Source organism: Orbicella franksi, chromosome 12, assembly GCF_964199315.1.
Source record: "Orbicella franksi chromosome 12, jaOrbFran1.1, whole genome shotgun sequence".
NCBI classification, from domain to species: Eukaryota; Metazoa; Cnidaria; class Anthozoa; order Scleractinia; family Merulinidae; genus Orbicella; species Orbicella franksi.
Genome location: NC_138156.1, coordinates 17399579 through 17421586, shown reverse-complemented (window position 1 = coordinate 17421586; position 22008 = coordinate 17399579). Strand labels below are relative to the sequence as shown.

General features: G+C 39.8%; 3 protein-coding genes across 3 annotated transcripts in view; all 3 read left to right on the top strand.

Annotated features, from left to right (window-relative positions):
• The window catches only part of LOC145462260 (uncharacterized), a 61334-nt gene extending 48922 nt beyond the window's left edge, over window positions 1–12412 (top strand). Inside the window, exon 11 of the mRNA XM_081445762.1 lies at window positions 11748–12412. Within this exon, the coding sequence (XP_081301888.1) occupies window positions 11748–11884 (137 nt within the window). The 3' untranslated portion in view covers window positions 11885–12412. The remainder of the gene's footprint in view (window positions 1–11747) is intronic.
• On the top strand, window positions 5028–7750 carry LOC145463569 (uncharacterized). Its single transcript, XM_081447335.1, has 2 exons — window positions 5028–6848; window positions 7422–7750. The coding sequence occupies exons 1-2, from the start codon at window positions 6492–6494 to the stop codon at window positions 7695–7697; spliced, it is 633 nt and encodes a 210-aa protein (XP_081303461.1). The 5' UTR covers window positions 5028–6491; the 3' UTR covers window positions 7698–7750.
• A 3613-nt stretch (window positions 12413–16025) lies between the features above and the next one.
• LOC145463574 (uncharacterized) lies at window positions 16026–20252 on the top strand. Its single transcript, XM_081447342.1, has 4 exons — window positions 16026–16203; window positions 18121–18188; window positions 18650–18707; window positions 19476–20252. The coding sequence occupies exons 1-4, from the start codon at window positions 16095–16097 to the stop codon at window positions 19604–19606; spliced, it is 366 nt and encodes a 121-aa protein (XP_081303468.1). The 5' UTR covers window positions 16026–16094; the 3' UTR covers window positions 19607–20252.
• The last annotated feature ends 1756 nt before the right edge of the window (window positions 20253–22008 follow it).

Genomic DNA, 22008 nt, shown 5'->3' with positions numbered 1-22008 from the left:
CAGATAGTTGATAACATCGACAAAGCGGAACAAACATCGACAAAGCCGTTTGTTTTCATGAACATCGTTGTGTTTGCTCTTCTTCCTACTTGGACCTTGTCCGTCGTGTCAGCTAATAGCTCTGCGAAATGCATATGCTCCTTGATCAGGTTCAAGCAGGAGCCATAATCGGGGACGGAGACCGTAAGCGCGCGCCATTTCTAGTATTGGGGCTGTCCCCATGATATGGGACAAAAATTCTATTTTTAGAACAAATTGCGCCATCGCGTGCAGCACACGGCGCGCGTATTTGCTGCGAGGATTTTTGCGGATGTCGCGCGGGGAAAACCCTGCCATTGCTGTACAAATCTCTCAACTCTCGCCATTTGATCACATCATTTGATCAGGCAACATGACAACATCCACGCGAGAACCCACAACTTGTACATGGATCTGCGCGGATTTATGATGTCATGATGGCGCAATTTGTTCTAAAAATAGAAAAATTTTCCCGTATCATGGGTGCGCGCGGATCCCAAGGCTTACGATCTCCGTCCCCGATTATGGCTCCTGGTTCAAGTCATAACGCCCGCAGTTGAAACCTAAGACAGGCACCTGGTCGCACCATTCCACTATCGCCCTACGATGTTTTCCTGTAAACAGGTTGATATCTTCTGATTGATATCTATCTTCCGCGCCTCTCCAACTCTTCCATAAACTTCCGGATCAGCTCTTTCGGGTTTGGGTCACAGATATGCGTGGGCTCGCGTTCAAGCGTGTCGCCCACGCTGAAATAGGGACATGAGCGTTTTCATTCGTGAGGTTGTGACCTCGTTTTTCTTTGTTTTGTCATGGTACGATTCAAAGTCATAGAAGACAGCGTGCGGATAGGTTCTCGTTTCCTGTTTTTGTAAAACGTTTTGTGTTTTTTGATCATCGCATTCCCATTTCTCGAATACGCGGTAGCCAGCCTGTTGCAGGGCTCTTGTTGGAGCTACTACATGTGGCAAGATATCGGTTTTCTCGTGTTTGGCCGTGGCTTATAAAAGCGTTCCTACTGCTTGGAAAACAGCACCGAGAGCCGTGCCAATGCAGCCGTGATATTGGAATACAGTCTTCGTGGTCAGGTCATAACCATCCACCGAAGTTCCAACGATCCATCTCTCGCCGCCGTGACCGCATAAACTTTGATGTATATGCTTTCTCAACAGCTTGCTTGTGTGCTCAAGCAAGCAGATCGATGATGCTGAAGTTTGTGAATCGTTGTAGTGGTAGAAAACTCTTTCATAAGCGGTCAGCGGAGCTTCGACCCGCTCGTTTGGACAATGGGTAATTGTTCTTCCTTGTGTGCATATTTCTGCGTGTCGTTGAAGGTTGCCAGCTTGTGTGAAGCGTGCTCGGCATTCGACGCATGCATAAGGCTTTGCTAGCTTCGCGGAGGGTTGTCCAATACACCCAACAAGAGTCGATTCGTGTTTTAAATTGACGATTCGACCAACCGGATGTCGATTCGAGGACCCTTTTGGATGGAATCGACACGAGTCGTTTCTCTTTCTGTCGATTCGTCATGCCGGAAGTCGATTTGCGCGAGACTTAGAAACTATAGCGCATCTGGGCTTTGAGGGTGGGCTGAAAATGTTGTCGATTCGACACGATTTCTGGCGCTTTCCCTCCTGCGTCCAATAACCATAGTGTTCATATATCTTGCAAGTGCGACAGCATTTAGTTACTCGCGAAGCAAGATAGCTGCCACGCTGTTCCTGGTAAATAACGACAACATGGGTATTTGGATCGGCAGCTAAAACTTTGTTACAGCCCCTACATCTTTCTTGTAAACTGACAAGCACCGTTGGCATTGGCTTCCCAGAATTCAAACTGAAGTTGTGAAAATCTGGGAAGCCACGTTCCACTTCCCCAAACTCAGGAAACAAATAAAAAAAACCTTCCACCACACGAGCAAAACTTGCGTCCTCGCCATCCAACCGCTTTCTCTTTCCATCAACGACAATTTCCTCCTTTTCGCCACAGACAAACCTTTTCACAACCGACGTAAATGAACATAACTTTAAAAAACTCGTTCCAACGAAATTAATAACAGATAAAAAACGAAATAAACGCATACGATCTGCTAAAAAGCCAACCATCTTTTGAACGAAATCTCACCAAAGTTATCATGCAAACTGTAATGAATGCAAACATACCATGAAAGTGAGAAAAACAAAGAAAAGGACTGGAGTGGAATTAATAATCCGAATAAAGTGCACAAACCAGCGTCAATATTCCGCGGAAAACGCCATAACGACCGTCTTTTTATAAACATTTATTACGAGCCTTAACTATAATTTAGAAATAAGAAACGGGTTATCAAAAAGGATTGTGAAGTAATAATAAATTAACCAATCAATCCAGTTATAAAAAAGCTTGCGGCTCTGTTACCAATCGTTGCTGGGGAACAAAGCCAAAGACTTTCCAGTGAAGAAAGCACACATCGAAATGAAGAATAACATTTCAATATCCCTGGATTAACATTAGGCAATTAACTTAGGTAATTTCTGTTTACGCGAACAACGTGAAATTAACGTGCGCCTTTTATAAGAATCCTGTAATCAAAGAAAGTGTGTGGTCAAAGTATGCAGCCTTTAAACAAACCGATGGCCACGGGCGAATCGTGTGGATGAATGAATGAATGAATCAATTAATTAATTTTATTGAAATGCCCGTATTTTTAACCGAATGACAGGTCCTCAACCATATTATACCTTCCGCGAGTCGACTTCCGGTGAAACGATTCGACTTTGCAAGGCCGATTCGCGACGAATCGTACGAATCGACTCGAATCGTAACAATTTCACACCCCCTGTTATTGCCTACCGCAAGTCGATTTCCGGTGAGACGATTCGACTTTGCAACAACGATTCGCGACGAATCGTCCGAATCGAGTCGAATCACAACAATTTCACACCCCCAGTTATTGCCTGGCGCGGGTCGATTTCCGGTGAGACGATTCGACTTTGCAACAACGATTCGCGACGAATCGTCCGAATCGAGTCGAATCGCAACAATTTTACACCCCCTGTTATTGCCTACCGCAAGTCGATTTCCGGTGAGACGATTCCACTTTGCAACAACGATTCGCGACGAATCGGGCGAATCGACACGAATCGTCAAAAAATTCACACCCCAGTTACTGCCTACTGCGAGTAAACTTCCAGGGAAATGATTCCACTTTGCACGAAACATTCCCGACCAATCAAGTCGCTTCGTTAAGTGCCTCACCGAATCGACCGAAGTTTGTCGCCACGTCTTTAGAACGACAAACGTTCATTTATCATTATTTCACGGGTATTGACTTCCGGTGGTGCGGATCGACTCCGTGCGAATCGAGTCGAATCGTTGAGTACCTCACACGAATCGACTCAAGTTTGTAGTCACGTTGTAAGAACGAGAAACGTTTATGTATTATTATTAAATTCTCAACCTCGGATAATGCAATTTTAGCTTTCTGATTGGTTCACTGGATCTCGGTTACCAGCCATTATACCTGCGTTTGACCTTATATGGAAATGAAAGCGGCAAATGTCGCTCGGCATGAGCTTTTTCGCGTGAAGCAAAGTTTCGTCCACAAAAAAAATGGATGAAAAAAGTACATTCGGTGAGCTATCTACACAGCAAATACAGGAAATTATGGACAATGCCGACCCAGTATCAACAAAAAAGCCACAAAGCTCGAGATAAGATTATTTAACATTACGTATACGTTAAGTTTCCCTTAAAGTTGCAAAATTGAAATATGACCGGCGAGATTTTACGCATTCATGAAGATTATGTAACAAAAACAAATTTTACCTGAACAGAATGGCTTGCTAGTCCTGGTGGCACCAAATTTTCGAAACCGATATAAGAAATGTCAAAAGAAGAACTGAATGTTCAGTTGAAGTGTTTTTACTCGTCTGCGAGGAAGAAAGATGACATGTATTGCAAAAGTTCATTGGTTAAATCCATTAAAGCCGCCAGTTGATCATTTCCTTCGCACGCCGCCGCACAACAAACCGTTTTCCATTATCTCTGACCAGGCAAATAAATTATTAGAGCATATGCATTTGTAAAAGGCCGCAGGAAAACAGGCATAATTGCCGGCGTAGTCCATAAGAAACCAGTTTCCAATGAGCAGATGAGGAAACTGTTCGACTAAGCAAGCTCGGATCGGCCGAGAGCAAGAACCCCGCACCGCTACAGAGGACGACCTAGTTTTATCTCAGTCTCTTTTTTGGGCGACGACGACGAGAGAATCAACGACAGCTAGCGCCAACAATTCTGTCCTTGCGAAAAACACCTCAAGGAGTTGAGTGTTTTGAGCTGAACCGAAGTAAGCCCGGTTCTTTACCAGCCACGAAAAACCACCAGGGTGGCCTCGGAGATTCTGAAGATGAATCTGACGCTAAGATAGTTTCTGTCCTTGACTCTAAAACTGACCAACAATGAGCTCCACACATACAGCTCGAAATGCCAAGGCTTTCAAATCCTGAGAGAGATCTTGTCGAGGATAATTTTGGCACAACGTTTGTGTCACATGGCGATCAAAGTTTTCCGCAGCATTATTACAATGGCAATGTGCAAGTGCACAATTATTTGGCTCTTCTCCATGACTCGAACTTGAACGCTTTTCAAACTTTCTGGCCAAGGTTATATCTCCTTCATTTGATAGACGTTTCTTGAATTCTACTTGATTGCAATTTCATTCAGCAAATTCGTTTGCTTCGCTCTCAAATTTTTCATTCAACTAATTTTACAAACGGCGCGCATGTCATGTGATTTCCCACTTGTTGTTGTTTTTGTCACATCGACTTCCGGTCGTTTTGTAAAATTAAAACCCAATAAAAATTAAGCTATATTTCCAAGAATACAAACGCACCGAATTTAATAAAACAATTATTCCATTCGCGCTTGTTGGATATGAGATTGGTTATAGCCAACTCGGCCCTACGGGCCTCGTTGGCTATTTACCATCTCATATCCAACGCGCGCTCATGGAATAATTGTTAATTATTTCACGGGTTTTGACTTCCGGTGGTGCGGATCGACTCTGTGCGAATCGAGTCGAATCGTTAAGTACCTCACACGAATCGACTCAAGTTTGTAGTCACGTTGTAAGAACGAGAAACGTTTATTTATTATTATTTCACGGGTATTGACTTTCGGTGGTGCGGATCGACTCCGTGCGAATCGAGTCGAATCGTTGAGTACCTCACACGAATCGACTCAAGTTTGTAGTCACATTTTAAGAACGAGAAACGTTTATGTATTATTATTTCACGGGTCGTGACTTCCGGTGGTGCGTATCGACTCTGTGCGAATCGAGTCGAATCGTTAAGTACCTCACACGAATCGACTCAAGTTTGTAGTCACGTTTTAAGAACGAGAAACGTTTATGTATCATTCACGGGTCTTGACCTCCGGTGGTGCGGATCGACTCTGTGCGAATCGAGTCGAATCGTCAAGTGCCTCAGACGAATCGACTCTAGTTGGGTGTATTGGACATGAATGTGCCGCAGAACACACGAGTTTGCCGGTATTTGTCGCCGGACTTCCTTACTACTCATTGCATGCGACATTATCTAAACTATGCTGACGGTGGAGTTGGATATAATGTAGTTTTGTCGACACCTGTTCTTATAACTGAATGCATAATTACTAAAACAAAACGCATTTTTAACAATTTGAAATTAAAAACAGTCAGGCTTGGGAAACGACAGCAGGCAGCACATTGCAATAACTAGGAATTAAATTGTGGATCGCAAGATCTGACTTGCATGTCACACGACTGTAGAAACAGAAAAGAATTCCGCACAACAGCACTGGAAATCAGACGGAAAACAAGCAATTTGGGAAACAATCTGGGAAACAAGCCGTATAGTTCCCCCGCGGTGTCTAATTATAACAGAGCCTCGGTAAATTGATTACTCTGCAGCGCCGATAAGAATCAACAATTCAATCTCCCTGTGGTCGATATATGTCCAAATAATGTTTTGTTCTTTTTCATCCTTGTCATAAAGTTAACGTTGCTGTCAAAATCAAACAAGTAAAATGTACGACGGCCGGTGAACAAACATCTTGTTTATTAGGAAGCATCAGATTAAGAGATGCAACAGACTTGAGTGATAAAAAGCCTTCTTCAATATTTGGAAGGGTAGCTAAGCTCTTATAATTCTATTTGTTGTCATAGGGTAGCCGGCAGCTGATATTCTTTTGGGATTAGGGGCATTGTGTCTTTTACCTCGCTCGTGTTTGTGCCGCTCAAAGAGAAAGAATCGATCTCGTTATGATTATTGAAACTGCTGCGATCTAGACTTTCGTTTCTTTATCTTAATTATAATATTTTCGGAACCAGAGCATCGATGTTTTAGGTTTTCGCGACAGTGCTTGTAACTTAAGTGTCACGAACAAGCTTAAGTTTTAATACAACCTTACTTCAAGATTAGCCTCAATCATAATCTGTACTTTTTCTTTGGCAGATGAAACACAAGAAATTACCGCTGTCCTTAGTGATTCCTTTAATTTTTGGAACATGTTTTTACACCTCAACCGGCACACAAAGTTTCCGACGAGATGGCAAATACAATACAGTAAATTTCGCTCATTTTGTTAATAATCCCTCGCACCGGTTAAATGGCGCTGTTCTGGTGAGCTTCATGGTCTTGAGTCCCATAGAATGTGCTTATCAATGCATTCATAATCAAGATTGCTTCTCATTTAATTTCGCTGCAACTTCACTTGACGGAAGACATTCTTGTGAGCTGCTGAATACGGACAAGTTTCTCAACTCGGATGATTTACTTTACCATGCTGGCTTTGATCACTATAATATTAAGGTAAGAGTCAAACGTTTTTGTTCTTCCACAATTCCAGCTTCTTTTAGTTTTGTGTAATGTTCTTACTCGTTCAGTTCTGGATCAGTTGTAGAAAAGTGATAGTTTGGAAAGAAACGTTACTCATCGACAACTTTATTAATCAAAGATATGATCGACTTTGCAACACCCATTTGGAAGACTTGACAGGTTGTTTTCGAACCAGAACTCACTCTTTCAGGCCAGCAAATTTGCGTTGTGAATGTGCCTGCCGAAATGTCGTTATCTTCGCACCAAATAAATCATAAGTAAAAATCTTGCAAACGATAATATTATTTCATAATTTAAGGATAACCGCAGTCCCTCATAGAATATCTGTTATACAGATTACAGAAAAACATTTTCTATTCAATAAAGACGTTTTTTCCCTAGACATATTGCAATTTATTATTAACATGCCCTATTGTCTCAGTTGGCACAGCTTATTATTCAGAAATAAACTCCAGCGAGAGTGATCCTTCTCACTTTCTACGAATTACGATTTTAGTAACAGACATTTTAACAATTCTGAGAAAGTTTCGCTGTATTTTTCCACAGACACCTTGCATGAACAACCCATGTCAACATGGAACTTCTTTCTGTCGACCGATTTACAATGGAGATGACTATCAGTGTGTTTGCAAAGCAGGTTTTACCGGAAAGTACTGCGGAATGGGTCAGTTTAATTTTCTTTTGTTTGATATGCACACAATTTCCGACCTGAGAGTCGCTTCAAAAAGGATAACTGAGGCATGTGCAAAACAGGAATCTAAATTATTAACTGTTAATGGACTCAATAATTATAACAAACTAAATTCCAAAACCGAACGATGACGGATGCAGCGGTTTTTCAACTGAGTGTCGTAAAACTTAAATTAAAGTAATCATATCACTCTGGCCAATCACAAAGGACACAGACAATCAAGTGAACCAATAAAAACTCGAAGTAAATAGATGCGAGGCGAAGCGAAGATCTTAACGTAGATATCAACGAATGCGCCAGTAATCCTTGTTTAAACGGAGGAGCGTGTACAGACCAGGTTAATGGATATGTTTGTGGCTGTGTGGCAGGATATGAAGGAGATAACTGTCAAACTAGTGAGTGAAACATGTTGCTTTGCCGTAGACTCTTCCATGATTGTAGATTGTTGGGAAGCAGGGATGGCGCAGAGGTGAGAGCGCTCGCCTTCCAACAATGTAACCCGGGTTAATTCGAATCCGCAGTGGACCCGGTACCATATGTGGGTTGAGTTTGTTGTTGGTTCTTATCCTTGCTCTAAGGGTTTTTTCGGGGTTCTCCGGTTTTCCTCCCTCCACTGACAAAAACCAACACAGTACTTCTAAATTCCAATTCAGATCTGGAAACATTGGACGAAGAGCCTCTCTGAGGGATATGCCACCGCAAATTCCTATTTATTTATTGTTTATTTATTTATTTATTTATTTATTCATTTATTTATTGTTATCGTGTCAGATGATGTCAAAAAATGGTCGAGTCGAGGGCGAGGCTGCCAATAATTGTAAATTTAAAAAATACATTTGTAAAATCTTGTTCTAGAGTACAATAAAATTTCGTCATCCGTCCTCATTGCACCATGGGACGAATATGGCCTTACAATAAAAAGAACTAAAAAACAATAAAATTTACTTCAAATTAAATTAAAATGGTAAAATAGCCAGCAAACTTGAATTTTACGACAAGACTTTTTTCGAAGAAAAGCAAATTTGTCTTAAGTTTTTGTCAGGAGAACAGATGGGTCGTAAGTTTTGACGGCCTTAGTTTCCGAAAAAAAGAATTAGGACAAATTGCCGTTTCTTTTTTAAAAAAAAAATGCATATATACCTATTTCTCCTCGAAAACATCCAAGTTTGTACAACTGGTTGTAAAAAAAATCACCTCATTTGAACTTTTCCTTCATTCCAGTTGAAGCACAATTGAAGGTATCCAGAAAAGTCAACCTAGATTGTTCACGCCTATTCTCACATGTATTCTCAGTCTCCTGATGAGACGTATTTATATTGTTCCCTTGAGAAAATTAATCTATTGATTTGTATTGGTTTAACTGGCAAGTCTTTAGACTGAAGTTCTTTATGTTCTTAACTGTGCACAAAAACATTTTCACACAGATACCAACGAATGCGCCAGTAATCCTTGTTTAAACGGAGGATCGTGTACAGACCAGGTTAACGGATATGTTTGTAGCTGTCAAGCTGGCTACACAGGCATACAGTGCCAAACTGGTAAGCACAAAATATGATTTACGTCTCTTGTTATAACAGTTCTGTATCATGTGGTTTAAACACAACGATCGTTAAAGACACCCACAATATAACTGTTTAGAAAATATCCCAGAGAAAATACGTTCGCTGATTGGTTTAAAATCGTGTTTCTATTTATATTTAACAATTAGATTATGAGCTCCAGATTTCTATCGCACAATAGTTGACGAGGGCGTAGCCCGAGTCAACTATCACGCATAGAAATCGAGAGCGAATAATCTAGTTGTTTTAGTATAAATCTACTAGCGTTCTATCACGAATGCTGTTCTCTGATTGGCTACGCTACCCACTATCTATTCTGTTGTAGATAGTGGGTAGCGTAGCAGTGGGCGCTTGATAAAGAACTGCCGGCCCCTTTTTTGCGTTTTTGAAATGTCTGTGAAGAAGATTTAGATCGATGTTTTGAACGACTAGTCAGTAATGAGTAGCCTAGCAGTGTGCCCTTGTTAACAAAATGACGGCCACTTTGTGCGTTTTTGAAGTGTCTCTGAGGAGGATTTAGGTAAACTGTGTGAACGACTAGTAGATTCATACTAAAACAATTAGATTGTTCCCTCTCGATTTCTATGCGTGATAGAAATTTCGATCTCATAATCTAATTAAATAGAAAGATCAGTAGAAACACTCGTAGAAGTTTGGGAGAACTGGAAAATCGCCTGTCGACTCGCGTTCTCACAGCATTTCTGGTTCTCCCAAACTTCGACTCTTGTTTCTATAACTCAGCAGAAACATGGTACATGTTTTCTATCTCTTAATTAATTGAAAATCGCTTAAGAACCTTAAGTGTTATTAGCATTTTTAAAGGGTTAATTTTTAAAGATAGTTTCAACTAAAGAAAGGCATCTGTTTTTCACGGATCGTATCGGGTCGACGTCGTGTTCGTAAGAGAACTGTACAGGCCCACAGATGATCCCCGTTCCGCAAATGATCCCCAAATTGTACAGCAAATGATCCCGGGACCGGAAATGATCCCCAGATTCCACCGTAAATGATCCCGTACCGAAAATGGTCGCCTCGCTATAAAATTTGGAAATGTGAGGACTCAGGAATTTGGACAGTGGATTTAAAATTTATGCAATCGCTTTTTTTATTACTGTGAAACTCAGAAAACCGTGAACATTTGGATTTGATTCCGAAAGGTTAATTTGGTACTGAACCAATCACTATAAAGTTCAGGACACGTGAGAAAATCTCAAAACCACAACCAATAGGCCAAGTTCGATATATATCAATATTCCAACATCGATCCAAGACTTCCGGGTCAAAATTGCAAATTTTTTAAGTCTCCTTTGTCTTTCAATATTAAAAGAGACTTGGATACAAAGAAAACACCACCAAACATAGAAGTTTGCCCTGAAAGCCTTGGTGCCATGTTAGAATATTGATATATCGAACGTGTCCTATTATCGCTAGTGTTTGCGGTTTAGTTTTCGCACGCTTAATTTCCTTGCTTTCACGGTTTTCTGAGTTTCACAGTAATGGTCCAATATTTTGATACAACAGTTACTGTATGAAAATCAAGAAAATGTGCAGTATGAACGATTTGAATGTAACTTTAAAAATGATATCCAACGTCACGAAACCAACCTCGTCCCTAGAGCTTTACCTTTGAAGGTGCTTCAAGGGAAAAGCCCTGGAGACGAGGTTACACGGAATCCTGTGTTTGAAATTTGTAGTTTAGCTAGATCCTTCCCTAAATGACTTCACTGGGTCCGGGCCTGAGATGTATGATAACTTAGGATGTTCACTATTTCCTCAAATTTGGAGACAACTGAGAATTCCCAAGTGGACTGACTACATTTTTTTCAACGGTAACGATTGACTACATTTTTACCACGGTAACTAGCACTTTCGTGGGGGTCCGTGGCTCTCTAGGACGCAGGTATAAGAAGTGTTCAGGGAAACTTTCTAAGCGGTTAATTAGATGGCAGAGGCATCTTCGTAGATTCATGTTTCCTTTTGCAGTGCGTTTCCCAAACGAAAAATTTATGCAGTCGACACATGTCAATTTAGTATTTTGCGCAGTATGTTAAACCTTTTTTATTGCTGCTTTCATGCCTGAGGTACTTATCTTTTCTTCAACAAGGATAATTAAGAAAATATGTATCCATCCATAGACTTTTCATGAAGTCCACGCCATTCCGAACTTTTTGCGGTGGAATCAGTTCTGGTCCCGGGATTATTTGCGGTACAATTTGGGGATCATTTGCTGTACAGAACTCTCCCCTCACTTTACCTTTTATATAAACAGTAGCCTTCATTTGGCGTGAAAATATGCTTGGATATTTGTCCGGCAGACATTATCTGTTCGGAGAAGCGAACAGTTTTCCGAGAGCGTAGCTCGAGAAAAATTATGAGCTTTGAGGAATAGGTAAAGTACAAGGACAAATATCCGAGCATATTTTCGCGTCAAATGGAGGCTATTGTGTTTATTGTCCTTCAAATATTTTTAGAAACACGCGATGTTTTGAAAATAGGGGACTATCATTAGGATATTCCTCAGTTTTAGCTGGGGCATATTCAGTCACGAGACGCGTTTAGACCAATCGCGCGCCAGCGAAAATATTTGATGGATTATGATTCCGGACGTTTTTGTTATGATAGAAATTTGCTCTGTAGCGCCTCAAAATCGCCAAAACTGTGGATGGGGAGGGATCAGTCGACAAGTATGTGAAGACAGAGGATGTTGCTTTGACTCAAGCATTTCCGGCGTCATTTGGTGTTTTTATGGAAACTCTTAAAGGTTTGCATCCTCCATTGATCAAGTTACTACACAAGATCACAGGCAACCTACATCAACCAAGGGACAAGATGAGAGATCCACAGGGACAACTTCTTCCTAAGAACAATGACAGAATACAACAGCTTGCCATCCGACATACCTCAGTTTAAACCACAGAACCCTTTCAGACTGGCCCTGCGGGCACATTTTAAAATTTAAAATGTTAGTTATTTTTGTTCGCATTTTTTTTTTGTAAGAGCGCTATGCACAGCACAGTATTACTTTGCATTATATTAACTTGATCACATACACCTGCACCAGCACTTCATTTCGGGATGGGCAAACTTTACCATGTAAAAATGTAATTGTAAATTTTGCAAACTTATTGTAATGTTTGCCTTTAAAAACAGAAGTGAGTTTTTAGCAAAACGACTAATTCCATAGTACGCAAAGGTTAACTCGTGTCAATCATCATTCCTTAGAAATATCACGAGTTGGCTCATAGAGCACTTTGATTTACCTCAAATAAGCTAGTGCTTTCGGCTCAAAAATGATAGGTATTAGTGAGAATTTAAAGAAGAATTTTAATAATAATAATAATAATAGTTTTTGTAGTTGACATTATTTGTGCTTAATACGATGTTTAGACTACTTATAAAGCAAGTTTTTTATTAGGCTAATTTTTTTGTCACATTTTCTAGAAGCTGAGCCATTAATTTGTTTTTCATCTTACGTCATTTATAACAAAGGATTAATACAGCTTTCTTATTATAGCTCGTAGCTTAATAATTTTTTTCAATATTTTATTGTTTTGTAACTATTCGTTGATATTTGTAAGTGAAATTATTATTATTCAGAAAATAATAATAATTATTGAAAATATTTTTACAGGGTAACAACTTCAGTTATAAAACTGATATCGATGTGGGCCCTGTCAAATAAAACAAAGATGAAGTGAATATTTCAAAACTATTAAAATGGGAAATTTAAAAATGCGTCAAACTCTAAAACTAAGAGTAAAAAATAATTCACCCTTGTAATAAAACGAACGATCGATAAAAAGATTCGTGCCACTACTTCTAATAAAATAAGAGAGTATGTCAATACGTCTTGTATTAAAATAGTTTTTAAATAAATCCGGGACGTGTTCCTTGTCCTTGAGGCACTTATTGAAAAGTTCTTTTATATGCTCGTCACGTCTCCCAGAAAGCGGTTTCCATCCTAATCGATCTATAATGGCATCACTCTTCATTTCTTGAGAGTTTTGAGGATGATATGAACATCTCTCCTTTGCAAGCGTTCGATCTTCTGTTGATTCTCATAACTACAGCCGTGTCAGCACTCAAGTAGTATACTCAACGTCTTGCTTATCTTATGAATACAAGTACTTTCAAATAAAGAGCTGTTTTTATCAGTCCCTGACAATCGCTTTATGTTCTGAGATTTTGGATACTGCCTATAAGATTTTTAACACAGATGACATTTAAAAACGTAGTCTCCAAGAGTATTGTTTTGCATGCGGCATTATCTAAACTCTGCTGACTGTGGAGTTGGATAATGAGTCACCTCAGGCCTGTTTAATTACTTAAAACTGTTCTTAGACCCCGGAATGAGTAATTACCAAAATAAAAACCCATGGTCAACAATTTGAACATTAAAACAGGGAAAATTAGGCAGCGGTTAGCACAGTGTAATACTGCACATAATCAAATTACGGATCGCAAGATTTGACTTGCATGTCACAGGACTGTAGAAAAAGAAAAGAAATTCAGCACAAAAGTAGTAGCAATCACCGGGTGACTCTCATGTTTGGAAAACAAGCCCTGAAAATTAGCCATAGTTAGTTCTCCCGCGGTGTCGATACTCGGCAGAATGATCAATAAGAATCAACAATTAGACTATTGAATTTCCCTGTGGTCGGTATATATATATATCCAAATAAGTTTCTTTTCTTTTTTCGCCCTTGTCATAAAGTTAAAAGTGCTGTCAAAATGAAACAAGTAAGATGCACGACGGCCGGTGAACAAACATACCGGTGAACAAACACCTCAACGGTGAGTAAGCATATTTCTGTAAGGAAGTATCGGATTGCGAAATGCAGCAGCCTTGAGTGATAAAAAACCGTTTTAATATTTCGGAAGGGTAGCTAAGCTCTTGTAATTTTATTTGTTGTCATAGTGTAGCCGGCAGATGTTATTTTTTGGGGACTAGGGGTACTGTATCGTTTACCTCGCTTGTGTTTGTGCCGCTTAAAGAGTAAGAACTGACCGCGTTATGATTATTGAAACTGTTGCGATCTAAGCTTTCGTTTTTTTATCTTAGCTATGGTATTTTCGGAACTAGGGAATCGATGTTTTAAGCTTTCGCGCCATTGCTTGTAACTTGAGCATCACAAATTAGTTTCGCTTAATTCAAGATTAGCTTCGATCTTATAACCTGTATTCTTTTCGTTTGCAGATGAAACACAGCAAATTACCGCTCTCCTTAGTGATTCCTTTAATTTTTGGAACATGTATTTACACCTCAACCGGCACTAAAAATTTCCGACGAGAACGCAATACAGTAAATTTCGCTCATTTTGTTAACAATCTCTCGCACCGCTTAAATGGCGCTGTTCTAGTTAGCTTCATGGTCTTGAGTCCAACAGAATGTGCTTATCACTGCATTAATAATCAAGATTGTTACTCGTTTAATTTCGCTGCAACTTCACTTGACGGAAGACATTCTTGTGAGCTGCTGAATACGGACAAGTTTCTCAACTCGGATGATTTAGTTTGCCATGCTGGCTTTGATCATTATAATATTAAGGTAAGAGTCACGTCAAACGTTTTTGTTTTTTTGTTTTGCTTTCTTTTTACAGTGAGACAGCCGCCTCATTCAGCTTGTTTTGGGTAATATTTTTACTCGTTCTGGATCAGTTGCAGAAGAGAAAAAGTTTGGAAAGAAAAGTCACTCGTCGATATGCAATCAAAGATCGTCTTTCTTACGCCAATTTTAAAGGTTTGATCGGCTGTTTTCGAACCACGACTCGCTCTTTCAGACTAGCAAAATTGAGTTGTAAATGTGTGCCTGCCGGTTTTGTCGTTAGCTGCGCACCAAATAACTCATGAATAAAAATCTTGCATATGATTATGGTATTTAATAATTCTAAGATAACTGAAGTCTCTCAGAGAATATCCGTTATGTACAGGTTACAGAAAGCTATCTCCTATTCAACAAGACGTTGAAACGGGGGTTTTATTCTCTACATAGACGATATTCCGCTAAATGGCTGCCAAATAAAAATTCTTTTGTAAGTATTAAAATTAGCCCAACTAACCTCGTTTTTGAGTTGATAATTCAAAAGAATTTTTACTCTCAAACGAGGTTCGGTTGGGCTTATTTAAATGCATACAAAAGAATTTTAAATTGGTAGTCATGCATTTATGAATAGGGTCTATAACATTCCCTCTTGTATCAGTTTGTAAACTCAGGGTGAGGCCGGGGGGTACTCTCAGAAAAATTGGGTAGGGATGTGCGGCCCGATTCCCTAGACCCTTACCTTATTTAAGACCAAATTCTGCGATCTTCTATGACCCTTAAATTTTATGATCTGACCAAATATTTGATACCTTATGTAAGACCGGACCCTTAATAATAATAATAATAATAATAATAATAATAATAATAATGATAATGATAATGATAATAACGATGATGATAATAACAATAACAATAATAATAACAATATTAGATTTATATTGCGCTAAAATTATAAAATATTCTAAAGCGCTTTACAATGTAAGATTAAGATTACAGTAACATCAACAACAATTGAGATTAAGATTAAGATTACAGCAATATCAACAACAATTAAATCAATACCCTTTTTCAGGGCTGTCTGATAATTCGTTTCCTAGTTCAGACCGATGTTAAAGGCATTGAGAAGGGCGTTTGTCGATCGTCTTATCGATGACGCTGGAAAAGTAGCTTCTTCTTCTTAAAAACATGCCCGATTCAAGACTAGACTTCAGAGAGCATACCCTATTTGAGAATAGATGCCCTATTTCTGACCAAAACGGCTAACAAGCCATACCCTTTGAGTCCGCATGCACATACATATATAGCCAATGTAAGGGAGTACCTCTCCTTGGGGGACTGAGGGAGGATACTCAGTGCTTATTCAGTATAAACTGCAGCGAGAGTGACCTTCCTCACTTTTTTCACTGTATTTTCAACAGACACCTTGCATGAACAACCCTTGTCAACCTGGAACTTCTTTCTGTCGACCGATTTACAATCGAGACGACTATCAGTGTGTTTGCAAAGCAGGTTTTACCGGAAAGCACTGTGGAGTGGGTCAGTTTAATTTTCTTTTGTCTGATATGTACGCAATTTCCGATCTGAGAGTGGCATCAAAAAGCATAACTCAGGCATGCGCATAACAGGAATCTAAATTATCAACTATGAGCTACTATGGGTTTTGCTTCCCTAATTGACCAAATAATTATAACAAACTGATTTCCAAAACCGAGCGATGGCGGTGTAAAATTAAAATCACTCTGACCAGTCGCAAAAGACACAGACAATCTAGAGAACCAATCAAAACTCGAAGTAAGTACACGCGAAGAGCGAAACAGGGGAAAACATCTGAGAGAGTCACGATTGGTTAATTTTGGTTTTATTTCTGATTGGATGACAGACTGGCACGATTTTTTTAAGCTAATCGTGTAACGTAGGGATGCATAACCAAATAAGAAAATGGCAAGTTCGTTGGACACTCAAATTAAAACCTCTCTAGCTACAGAAAATCAGTAATTCGCCATCAAGAGACAGTATTAGTTACGTAAACCAAAATTTTAGATATAATAATAAAGTGTATTATCGTTTGTCTCACGATGTAGTCACTTGAGATGTAGATCGCGACGTTTCGACAGGAGAATGGTACAGCAGCGGACCACTGAGGGAACAGCTACTCACCGGAACAATGGAACAATAGGAGGATCGAAATGCCCCAATCACAGCCGACCTTTGTGATATAAATGATACCGTGCAATCAGTCGACTTTATCGCCTGAAGAAGACTAGCAGTAAGCAGTCGAAACGTCGCGATCTACATCTCAAGTGACTACATCGTGAGACAAACGATAATACACTTTATTATTGCATCTACCACAATGAATAAGAAAAACCTTTTCCTCGACAATTTTAGATATTTTGTAGTTTTTGTTGCCATTGCCATTTTGATTAATCCTTGTATTGGTTTCAAAACTGCAAAAGTGGTAAAACTGACTTAACATTTGCATATCAAATAAAGGTCGCAGAAGATGTGCTGAAAAGAGTGAATTAATAATATGCATTGACATCATACGGCATGTCCACACTCCCTTTAAGGTCCGGTAATACGCGCAACATTTTTCTTCAACTTCAACTTGTCTCGCAACATTGTTGCATTGTAAGCTGAAACACATTGTTGCGCGCATTACCACGTTTGTGACTAACGTTCTTGTCTCGCAGCAAAATACAGTGTTGCAAGTCTGCAGAATTCTACAGGTATAATTGGTTAATCGTGTGTAAATAAAGATGGCGCCTTCTTTAATATAATGTAGCATTTCGACGAAGTTCCACTTCGACTTCTGGCCGTCATTTTCTTCTTAATTTTCCATGCCAGCGAAGTTCTCTCAGTATGAAGCTCAGTGTCGTTTCAGGTAGCTAGGCGAAAAGTTGTAATTTTGCGACAGTTCTTCCAAGCCTTTTGCCTTTTTTCCTGCTTGTTTTGAAGGGACAAACGAGGCGTCCCAAAGACTATGATAGCCCTCGAGGTCTTTGTACAAGGCAAATTTATGACTTTCCGAGAGTTACTCGTCTACTTCGAATTCAGGCTCGTCTTCACCGTCCGTCATGTTTTTCTTTTATTTGCCGCGTTGCGACGCTTCGCGACAGCCAATAACAAGCGTAGAATTCAAATTTGTTGCGAGACAAGTTGTATCTTCAGTGGTAATACGAGCAGCAAAACTAAAATTTGTTGCAGAAAGTGAACTCGAGTCTACTTTGCGCAACATATTGCCTCAACTTGCAACGCTGTATTTTGCTGCGAGACAAGTTGGTCACAAACGTGGTATTACGTGCAATAATGTGTTTCAACTTGCAGTGCAACAATGTTGCGAGACAAGTTGAAGAAAAATGTTGCCCGTATTACTGGACCTTTACGCTGGTCTGTTTTCTTGAACATTTATGGACGTCTTATCAAAGTGAACCGGCAAATATTTCTACACAGATATCAACGAATGCGCCAGTAATCCTTGTTTAAATGGAGGATCGTGTACAGACCAGGTTAATGGATATGTTTGTATCTGTGTGGCAGGATATGAAGAAGATAACTGCCAAACGAGTAAGTGAAACATGTTACTTTTCGGTAGACTCTAGATTCCACGATTGTAGATTAGGAAGCAGGGATGGCGCAGTGGTGAGAGCGCTCGCCTCTCACCAATATGTGGCACGGGTTTGAATGCTGGACCCGGCGCCATATGTGGGTTGAGTTTGGTTGTTGGTTCTTATCCTTGCTCCAAGGGTTTTTTTCTCTGGGTCACGGGTTTTCCTCCCTCCGCAAAAACCAACACTTTAAAAATTCCAATTCGGTCTGGAAACAATGAACAAAGAGCCTCTCCGTGGGATGTGCATTGGTTTTCCTGGCAAATCTTTAGACTGAAGTTCATACTTTTAACTGTGTATGAAAACATTTTCACACAGACACCGACGAATGCGCCAGTGATCCTTGTTTAAACGGCGGAGCGTGTACAGACCAGAATGACCGATATGTTTGTAGCTGTCAAGCTGGCTACACAGGCATACACTGCCAAACAGGTAAGTACAACATATGACACAACTCAAGTTGTAACAGTTCTGTGTTATCTGCCTTAAACACACCGATCGATGAAGACGCCCACAACACGTAACTATTTAGAAAACAACCCAGAGAAATACGCGCGCTGTAAGGTTAGAAGCTAGAACTCGAAAAAGACGTGGAAACACTCGCCTGTCGGCTTGTGTTAATTCCCAAAGCATTTCTCGTGCTCTTAGACTTCCACTCGTGTTTCTGTAACTTAACAGAAACACGGGACATGTTTTCTATTTCTTAATTTATTGAAGATCTTGAAGGATCTTAAATATTATTAGCATTTTGAAAAGGGTTAATTTTTTAAACGTAGTTTCAGTCAAAGAAAGGCATCTATTTTCACCGATCGTATCGGGTCGTGTTGCCCCCGTACTTTTATACAAACAATAGCCCCTATTTGGCGCGAAAATTTGCTCGGATATTTGTCGGCGGACATGGTCTGTTCTGAGAAGCGAACAGTTTCTGAGAGCGAAGCTCTAAGAAAACTGTGAGCTTCCAGGAACAGATCATGTCAAAAGCCAAATATCCCAGAGTATTTTCGCGCCAAATGGAGGCTATTGTGTTTATTATCCTTCAAATATTTCTCGCTACACGCGCAGTTTTGAAAATTGGAAAATATCACTCGGATATTGCCCAGTTTTAGTCGGGGCATATTCACTCACGTGACGCGTTTAGACCAATCGCGCGCAAGCGAAAATATTCGATGGATTGTAATAATGCATGTTTTGTTATTATAGAAATTTGCTCTGTGGCGCCTCAAAATCGCCAAGACTGTGGAACAGGAGGTAAACAAATATGTGAAAGCAAAGGATGTTGCTTTGACTCAAGCATTTACGGCGTTATTTGGTGTTTTTATGGAAACTCTTAAGTTTTGCATCCTCCTTGGTGTTAATATTACTTTAATATTGATGATGATGATGACGACGACGACGACGATGATGACGATGATGATGACGATGATGATGATGACGATGACGATGACGATGACGATGACGATGACGATGGCGATGACGATGACGATGGCGATGACGATGACGATGACGATGACGATGATGATGATGTTAACAGTTGGCGTCAATACATATAGGGAGCCTGGATAGCAATTGTTAATTGTTTCAGAATGTACAGTGAAACCCCAATTAAGCGAACCTTCCAGACTGCATGCATGTTTGACGATTGTAAAACATTCAACAGTTTCTCTGCCGGATAAACTTCCAGATTGTTACCTATGCCACCGTGACCAACTTTATTGTTGTAAAATACTGAATTCCCTTAAATCAGGGACCCGCCAGCTGTTTAATGCTCTCTTATTAGAAAAATGAATCAAAGTTTCAATCAACTCTTCTCTTTGTTCACTATTTATTTAATATTAGTTTACCTAAATGGCACAAAATGCTCCCGAAGGGAAGGATGGTGTAAGGAGTGCAGAGCAGGGTTGTTCCCATACAGAACTCAGGATCGTCGGTAACCGGAAAACAAACTGGTTTATTTAATTTCTTGGATTACAGCACTCAGCAGCAATAAGCACAGAAATTTGAATTATTGGGAATTATCCTTGGCCAGTTTCTTCATATACACGTATTTTGTTTTTTACAAAGCATCAAGGTCATCTTAGTTCTCTGAAATAGAATTATTTGAAGCTGTCATAGTCTTCGAGATCACATCGCGTGCGAGGTCAGTAGTAAACCATAAGTTAAGGTCGTGGGCGATAAAGAGGTTTACTTTATCACCCGCTATGCCACCGTACAACTGATACGGCAAAAAATCCTATGGGAAAATTTTTAACTTCACTGAAATCAAATAAATACTCTCTGACTTTTTGTACAAAACATGACTGACAATTAGAGCCATGCTCCGAGTAGGAACCACGCTCCACCTTAGCATATAATTTGTTGTGGCTAACTCCGACTGAAGTTCAATGCCTAGAAAGTTTAAAATCAATGGAATCAAATAAAAGCCCTGGAAGCGACGGCCTCCCAGCTGAATTTTACAAGGTTTTCTGGAATGTCATACATCACTACCTATTAAACGCATTTTGATGCAAAAAATTGTGCACATGCAAAAGCCCTTCTATTAATTGCTAAAAGAAGAGGATTAATCATCCTTTTACCAAAAAAGAACAAACCGGCCAATTTCTTAAAGAACTGGACACCATTTACCCTTCTTAACTGTGATTACAAAATTGCGACTAAATCTATTGCTAGTCAATCGAATGCGTAAAGTTCTACCAAGAATTATTAGCTACGACCAAACCGGTTTTATAAAAAAACGATTTATTGGAGAGAACATTAGGCTTTTGGATAGTATTATAAATTACACAAATCTGATCAAACAAATTCCTGGTCTTTTATTATTTGTCGACTTCGAGAAACCCTTTGATAGAGAGGAGTTTATCGAGAAAACCCTTTGTACCATCCTTGGTTACGTGGATGAAATTATTCTATACTCAGTATTAGCAGCTGGATCCAAAACAACGGTTGGGCCTCGGAGGTCTTCACATTAAGTCGCGGTGTGAGACAGGGCTGTCTCCTTTCCCCATATTTGTTCATTCTATGCGCAGAAATTTTGAGTAGCGCAGTAGAATGATGAAGAGGTTCATGGAATCACGATCTTAGGAACCGAATGCAAAATTTCGCAATACATAGATGATACGTCAATGATCTTGGATGGTTCACAATCCTCATTTTCAAGAACTCTACACTTGTCTGACGCAGTTAATTACGATAAAACGGAAGCCCTCTGGATCGGCTCATTCAAAAACTCAAACACTATATTGTTTCCTTACAAACATGTAAGATGGGCTAAAGGAAAAGTTTTCCTGATCAAAATGATGTTTAGTAATACTTTCTTGGCCGCTTCAATAAGCAATATTTCGCAGCAGTGTGATCTGCTACGAGTATTATCAGATAAGGGGTTCTTCAACCCCAATAGGTTTCTGCCATTACGGAACACATAAAGGCTATGCTCACAGGGGGCTAGATCCAAATGAGTCCGGCTAATGCCGATCCTGTCCTAGGTTTTGGACCTGCAAAGAGGGCGTGTTTATAACACGAAATGGCGAAAATGATGCAATGACACTTAACAATGTTATACTGAGAGCTAACCACCTTTTAAGTCAATGATATTTAGGCTAACCTGTGCGCTATTTAGGCTAACCGTAATGACATTTCTTCGTTTCACCATTAGGTGTTTTAAACACGCCCCTGCAAAGACCAGGTCTAGTTTTGAAACCGCTGGGTCCCGATCGAGTGAACACCTAGGTTCGTCCAT

What these genes read in the sequence shown, in the direction of transcription:
- LOC145463569 (XM_081447335.1), top strand. Translation starts at nt 6,492, where the DNA reads ATGAAACACAAGAAATTACCGCTGTCCTTAGTGATTCCTTTAATTTTT. An exon ending in TTGATCACTATAATATTAAG is followed by an intron (nt 6,849 to 7,421) that starts GTAAGAGTCAAA and finishes ATTTTTCCACAG; the next exon opens with ACACCTTGCATGAACAACCC.
- LOC145463574 (XM_081447342.1), top strand. Translation starts at nt 16,095, where the DNA reads ATGAACAACCCTTGTCAACCTGGAACTTCTTTCTGTCGACCGATTTAC. An exon ending in CAGACCAGGTTAATGGATAT is followed by an intron (nt 18,189 to 18,649) that starts GTTTGTATCTGT and finishes TGTACAGACCAG; the next exon opens with AATGACCGATATGTTTGTAG. An exon ending in AGGCATACACTGCCAAACAG is followed by an intron (nt 18,708 to 19,475) that starts GTAAGTACAACA and finishes TTGTTATTATAG; the next exon opens with AAATTTGCTCTGTGGCGCCT.